We start from the raw sequence: 7,304 nt of genomic DNA, 5'->3' as shown, positions 1-7,304 counted from the left end.
TAATCTATCCTGCTGCCCTTCAGGTGATGGCTGATAGTAGTCGCTCATGTAAAGAATCTCTCTAGTGAACCTGACGACAACCATCGATAATACTGATACTTTTTCCTTCAGGACTGAATAAATCCCATGAAAACAATTTTATGCACGTTAATTGTCAAATAAAACAATTTGATTCTAAAATATAAAAAACAGGACATGGATACCAGTGGGAAAATAAACTTAGATTTATCAAGTCATTTGCAGGTATTGACAGACATGAAAGACTTCTAAAATGCACAAATAAATGAGTTGTGATTCTTATTACAGGCTGCATACAAGACAATGATTTATAATCTTCAACTCAAATTTTAACAAGACTTTTTTTTTTTTAATCATGATTTCACTATACATCCCTTTGTACAGTTAAATGAGCTATTTACAGTAGGACACACAGTATAGAGCTGCTGCTGCAAGCTGATGTCATCTACAACAGTAAAAACGTTTTGCTGAATTTATAGTCATCAGATGCTGAAATGAATCACACTGGTATTGTGTGTAATGATTTATGATGTTTAAAAGAGAATAGTATGTAAAATTGTCTGTTGTTACACTATAATATTATGTATTGTTAAATTGTACTACACTGAAGACAGAAACCTCTCTAACAGAATATGAATCATCAAAATGGATCATTGAACACAATACTTTTTGCAGCCCATACAACCCTCTTTATAAACTTGTGTTGTTTGGACAAGCAAGGATTTTTAGATCTCAATTCACCAGATATATAGGATATATTCTAGTAAAATGCATATAAGTTTTAAGTTGTTTCTGTTTGATAGAATGGTGCAGCCTTAAAAGAAAATTACAGTAAAATTTAAGTTGAAATTAAGAGTTTATACTGAAAAATAGATCTTGTGCCAGGACTCTTACTCTTAGGAATTTTTGCTTGTCTAGAAACCTTTCAACAGTAAATTTGAGTATGTAATTCCCTTGCGTGCAACTTTTAAGCACCCAGAGTAAGCTTCAGACACATTACATGATGGTCAAACTGTTAAATCATTATTTAATTACAATTTTTAAATATATTCATGCATCATGTAAATGCATCAAGTCAACAAGTCCTACAAATGCCCAGCAAACAACCACATTTAGGAATACCACTGTAAATAAATAATCTTATCAAATCATATTTAAACTCTTAAGCATAGAAATGTTTTTTGTCTTACCTACATGTATCTTCTTTGATTGATATCATGCTTTACATAGTGATGCTTCAAATAAGCCCCTCTTTTTCCCCTTTGCACATAAAATACATAAGTTTGCATTGACTTTGTGATTTAAGCTGCGCAAACTAAACTCTGAACTGTGATTCAAGGACACAAAATGGAAATAGATGCTAATTTTGCACAGTATGTTTGTAAATCTCAATGGATTGCAGATAATATTTAAAATCTTTACATCTGAGAATTGACTTCATTATGAGGTGGAAATTATACATCAGATACCATGTTCACTAATATCCATGGAAAAAAGGGGAAATTGTACATAATGTTTATAAAGTGGTGTCTTTGCACCAAATGTCTGACTGCAGTTTCAGGTAACACCCCCCTGTTGACAACAGGGGGCGACTAGAGCACACAAAAAATAATGACATGAAGAGAAACGCACATTACAATGCACATTACACTTTACATAGCCCTCCTGCCCCAAGCCTGTATTAAGTGCTGTTGTCAGGGTTGGTAAGCTTCCTTTTTTATTTCTTAAATGCTGCATATACATTCTGGAAAAACAATGTTTACCAGAACTTCATTCTTCATCTATGCAGCGCCATCATTTAAACAATCTATCATTTTATTCATTGTTCAGGTGATATTTAGCAAATTGACCTCTGCAATCTGCTTGTTTACCTGACAAACAGAAGTCTAAAACCTCAGGTAATCCCCAAAATGTATCATTTGGTTCTTTTGAGATTACTTTGCTCAAAACACCACAGCATCATTTAAAGGCAGATTAAGTGTTTGCATACATGATCACAAAAAATTCTCAAGTCATCCAACCAATTTTGTAACAATTTATGAACAAATATCTGTATTGCCCTGACATGCATCCTGTTACCCTTAAACCCTGAATATTCTCATGACATTGATTTAACTGACACAATGCAAGTCACTGACATTGTGTTTAACTGTATTTTTTTTTCCACATAGCAGATGTCCAGTATAACATGCTTTTGGTTTTTAATACCATTATTGTCTTGTGTAATCAAAAGAACTGGTTAAGCAAAGTTAGAATCGATGCCTATGTCAATATCAATCCCTATGTCAAGCTATATTGCCCATTTCTGTCAACATCTCTCACTTTGCTTTTAGAGCCATACAAAGCTGCACTAGGCAAATTCTGTAAAAATACAAACAGTCCAGCTGTGACAAAGAAAATAATCTTTTCCCTCATAAAATGCATTAGACTGAAGTGTGCCTGCACAAGTTCTCCAACCACAGGAAGTGATTCATTTAAACTCAAGTGACACTCAGACAGCTCTCTGTCTAGATGAATCTGAACTCACAAATGTTCTGGTTTACTGTGTGTGTGTTTAAAGGATTTATAGTCTCATTAACGTGAATGTTGCATTTTGTGCAGTTTAAAGGAATAATTTTACATGCTTTCTATATATTAAAGATATATAAAATATATCATGTGCAAACAATGTGCAAAATTGCCTAGTGCAGCTTTAACAAACCAATCAAATCAATTCAGAGGAATTCAGATTTGATTTGATTCAATCCTTCCCATCTAATTTTTCCATCACAGTCTGTCCTCACTCAGTAAGTCTTTGCAGACCTTTGCAACAGGTTTCATGTGTGGTACTATGGTACATTCAGGCAGGTCTACATTCCAACATCTTCTTGAAGGCTTTCCTGAAGCTGTCGTCCAGGAACGCATAGAGGAACGGGTTGAGGCAGGAGTTGGCGTAGCTCAGGCTGGTTATGAAGTAAGAGATCCCAATCAGCAGTGGTGTGGTCCTCAAGTCCGTCGTCAGAGCCACGATGGTGCTGAGGTGGAACGGAGTCCAGCAGAACAAGCAGACGGCCAAGACAATAAACACCATGATGGTTACTTTCTTCTTGGCCTTGTCCAGCGCCTTGGCATTGCTGTTGAGTCGCATGTTCCTCAGCTTGTAGAGCATCATGGTGTATAATATGCAGAAGGTTGAGACTGGAATGGCGAAGCCCAGGATGAGTGTGTAGATCCGGCTCGCTTTGAACCACAACCTCTCAGGGCTGGGGAAGCTGAGCACGCAGCTCTTCCTCCCATCATTTGGGTCGACGTAGACACCAGCAAAAACAGTGAAAGGCATGACAATGAGGATAACGAGGATCCAGACACATAATGAAATGATTTTGGCTGCACGGTAGGTGCGGTAAGGCATGCGCTTAGACCTCACTGTGGCCAAAACAACCAGATAGCGGTCGATGCTCATAACTGTCAGGAAATAGATACTGGAGAAGATGTTGTAGTGGTCAATGCTAAGGATGACTTTGCACAAAACCTCACCAAAAGGCCAGTAGTGAAGCAAGTGTTCAGCTATATTGATTGGCAACACCAAAGTGAACAAATCATCTGCAATGGCCAAGTTCAGGATGAACATATTGGTTACTGTTTTCATCTTGGGGGCTTTGAGGATCACATAGATGACAGCCGTGTTACCTGTCAATCCCACTGCGCAGATTACAGAGTAGATAACCGGTAAAATGACATACAGGTCAGCGTAGAAGTAAGGAGGAGTGCAGTTCAGGTCAGTGAGGTTTCCTGTCGTGAGGGAGTAGAAGTCCACAGAGTCATTACAGACTGGTGGTGCACCATTGGGGATAGACACATTCTCCATGTTTGAAGAGAAAGTTATACGGACGTTGGCAAACTAAGAGTCTCTGAGCATTGTGAGATGAATTTCCACCAATTTCAAACAAATGTATTTGTTGTTTTAGAGGGAATTCAAGATAGAGGAAAATATTTTATTTGTCTTCATTTTTAGACATCTTCTCACATAGGATACATCAGTAAATTGGCATAGAGCCTAAAAAGTTGGGCAGGTTAAGTTAAAGTGGGACCACTCTCAATTACATCATTAGTGAGGAGCTTGGCCTCTGACCACTAGCAGACAATAGAGAAGAGACCAGTATTTAGAGCAACAGTTCCCAATTGGAGGTCAGTGGAAAAACAGCATGTTACTGAGAAGGTAACAGCAGGTCCACTATTTAAAATAGGGTCAGTAATTTCTCTGTTTCAGTTTCTGCGATGAAAAAGACATGCAAGAATTTATGTAAACTGTGCACTCTTACCTCAATACTTACTAGACAGTTACAGAATGATGTAAGGAAATCATATGCATAAATAATAATTCTGTCAAATGGTTTTTCTCCGAAAAATTCTCACTCTAGGAGGGTTAGTCCGCGGTGAAATGTGAATCTGAAATGTGGAGTGTCCTTGATGTGAAAACGCTCCGAGGCTCTGCTTCATGCTCACTCAACATCTATCAGTTTAGTTTCAGGGTTGATTTTCCAATTATTTAAAAACATTTGATACTTTGTCTCCACTCGAATTAATTCCCTAAGTTTTCCTTCATGAAGTCGGCGTGAAAATCATATTCTGTCTCCCGATGTTGGGACGGTCCTAGCACAAGATTTCCTTCCACTCTTCCTCCGATTCTCTCTTCCTCCGGTTCCAAATTTTTAAAAATGTTTTTAAAAGAGTGTTTAAAAATTGGACGTGTCCACGAGAAGGTTAACGATGTTTTTTAATGATTTGGGTGGCGGTGTTTCCTCTCGGTGCTTCCTGCGCGTTCTGGAGACGGTGCCAGGGTTTTACGCACAAGTGGCGCATATCAAAATCTGGACAACAGAGAGATATGGACATTAATTAGTTGACCGGTACATCTTTTAAACATCACTGGAGATAGAGGGAATGCACTTTAATGGACAAAATGTGCAGCTTTCACTGCCAACAGCCTGAAATCAATGAAAAGACGCAAATGCCAGTTTTTTTTTGGATCCCACTTTCAACTGTTAACCGGGTTTTCTCTTTCTAAAGGACATGTATCATAAATACACAGCACAAACAAAACTTTACCCAATCAAAGCAACTTGATTTAGTCATGCATCATATGTCCTGTAGTCATAAGAAAATAACTCCATATAAATCCATGCGCAACAACCAGATATGTGGGGCAAATTTAAAAAAGAACGTATATAGCCTAGTATTTATAAAAATATATAAATAAAAAAACAACTTTTGTAAAATAAAATAAAACATCACTCTTCACTGTCCTCTTGTAACATACGTATATATTTAGATATTACCTACGAAATGTAAGCTAAGACGACTTGCTGTATAATCAGTCGATAAAATGTAATGCAGCAAGAAAGTATTTGACAGATTCATAAAGTGAGTTCAGGCGGGTTTACCGTCATCTGTGTCCCTGGTAAAGTCACTCTCCTCCGGTCTTACCTCTGTGGGAGACGAGCTGCTCTCCAGCCTCTGCTGCGCTCTCTCTCTCTCTCTCTCTCTCTCTCTCTCTCTCTCTCTCTCTCTCTCTCTTCCTCTACACTCCTGGAAGGCAGCACCACCGACTGACGTCATTCAGAGATCCCCGTGTCAATCGTGTGGGCCGCGAGGCTCTGCTGTCCGCTTAAACAGAACCTATCTTTCAAGAAAATGCTGCTGTTGCTGCTGCTGTAAGCACTAGTTTGGGATATTTCTGTGGCACTTCAACTCTGTAATGTACAAGAAGTCACATGTCTGTCAAAATGTACTTTGGCTACTCTCCTTTTGTAGATGCTTGTGAGATGTCAAAGTTAATGGCAGATGGAGCTTGGTAGGTGTCAAAACGTTTTGTTAACAGTAGGTGGCAATAGTTGTAATTATATCAAATAAATGTTAAATATACTATTAGTACCTATAAGTATTTTTGTAAGTATTTCTTTAGTGTTGTTACAGTTTTGTTCTGTTAATATATTTTATAATATACAGGTGCTGGTCATATAATTAGAATATCATCAAAAACTTGATTTATTTCAGTAATTCCATTCAAAAAGTGAAACTTGGATATTATATTCATTCATTACACACAGACTGATATATTTCAAATGTCTATTTCATTTCATTGTGATGATTAAAACTGACAACTAAAATCCCAAATTCAGTATCTCTGAAAATTAGAATATTACTTAAGACCAATACAAAAAAAAGGAATTTTAGAAATGTTGGCCAACTGAAAAGTATGAGCATGAAAAGTATGAGCATGTACAGCACTCAATACTTAGTTGGGGCCCCTTTTGCCTGAATTACTGCAGCAATGCGGTGTGGCATGGAGTCCATCAGTCTGTGGCACTGCTCAGGTGTTATGAGAGCCCAGGTTGCTCTGATAGTGGCCTTCAGCTCTTCTGCATTGTTGGGTCTGGCGTATCAGATCTTCCTCTTCACAATACCCCATAGATTTTCTATAAGGTTAAGGTCAGGCGAGTTTGCTGGCCAATTAAGAACAGGGATACCGTGGTCCTTAAACCAGGTACTGGTAGCTTTGGCACTGTGTGCAGGTGCCAAGTCCTTTTGGAAAATGAAATCTGCATCTCCATAAAGTTGGCCAGCAGCAGGAAGCATGAAGTGCTCTAAAACTTCCTGGTAGACAGCTGCGTTGACCTTGGACCTCAGAAAACACAGTGGACCAACACCAGCAGATGACATGGCGCCCCAAACCATCACTGACTGTGGAAACTTTACACTGGACTTTACTTTACACGTGGATTCTGTGCCTCTCCTCTCTTCCTCCAGACTCTGGGACCTTGATTTCCAAAGGAAATGCAAAATTTACTTTCATCAGAGAACATAACTTTGGACCACTCAGCAGCAGTCCAGTCCTTTTTATCTTTAGCCCAGGCGACACGCTTCTGACGCTGTGTCTTGTTTGAGAGTGGCTTGACACAAGGAATGCGACAGCTGAAACCCATGTCTTGCATACGTCTGTGCGTGGTGGTTCTTGAAGCACTGACTCCAGCTGCAGTCCACTCTTTGTGAATCTCCCCCACATTTTTGAATGGGTTTTGTTTCACAATCCTCTCCAGGGTGCGGTTATCCCTATTGCTTGTACACTTTTTTCATACTACATGTTTTCCTTCCCTTCGCCTCTCTATTAATGTGCTTGGACACAGAGCTCTGTGAACAGCCAGCCTCTTTATTAATGACCTTTTGTGTCTTGCCCTCCTTGTGCAAGGTGTCAATGGTCGTCTTTTGGACAGCTGTCAAGTCAGCAGTCTTCCCCATGATTGTGT

At 38.8% G+C, this 7,304-nt stretch overlaps 1 protein-coding gene across 1 annotated transcript; it reads right to left on the bottom strand.

Annotated features, from left to right (window-relative positions):
• Positions 1 to 793: 793 nt before the first annotated feature.
• Positions 794 to 4,075, bottom strand: npbwr2b (neuropeptides B/W receptor 2b). The gene has a single exon (XM_046057044.1). The coding sequence runs from the start codon at positions 3,863 to 3,865 to the stop codon at positions 2,858 to 2,860; it is 1,008 nt and encodes a 335-aa protein (XP_045913000.1). The 5' UTR covers positions 3,866 to 4,075; the 3' UTR covers positions 794 to 2,857.
• Positions 4,076 to 7,304: the final 3,229 nt, after the last annotated feature.

Source organism: Micropterus dolomieu, linkage group LG08, assembly GCF_021292245.1.
Source record: "Micropterus dolomieu isolate WLL.071019.BEF.003 ecotype Adirondacks linkage group LG08, ASM2129224v1, whole genome shotgun sequence".
In the NCBI taxonomy this organism is placed as follows: Eukaryota; Metazoa; Chordata; class Actinopteri; order Centrarchiformes; family Centrarchidae; genus Micropterus; species Micropterus dolomieu.
Note: the sequence above shows the minus strand (reverse complement) of the source record. Positions and strands in the feature narration are given on the sequence as shown.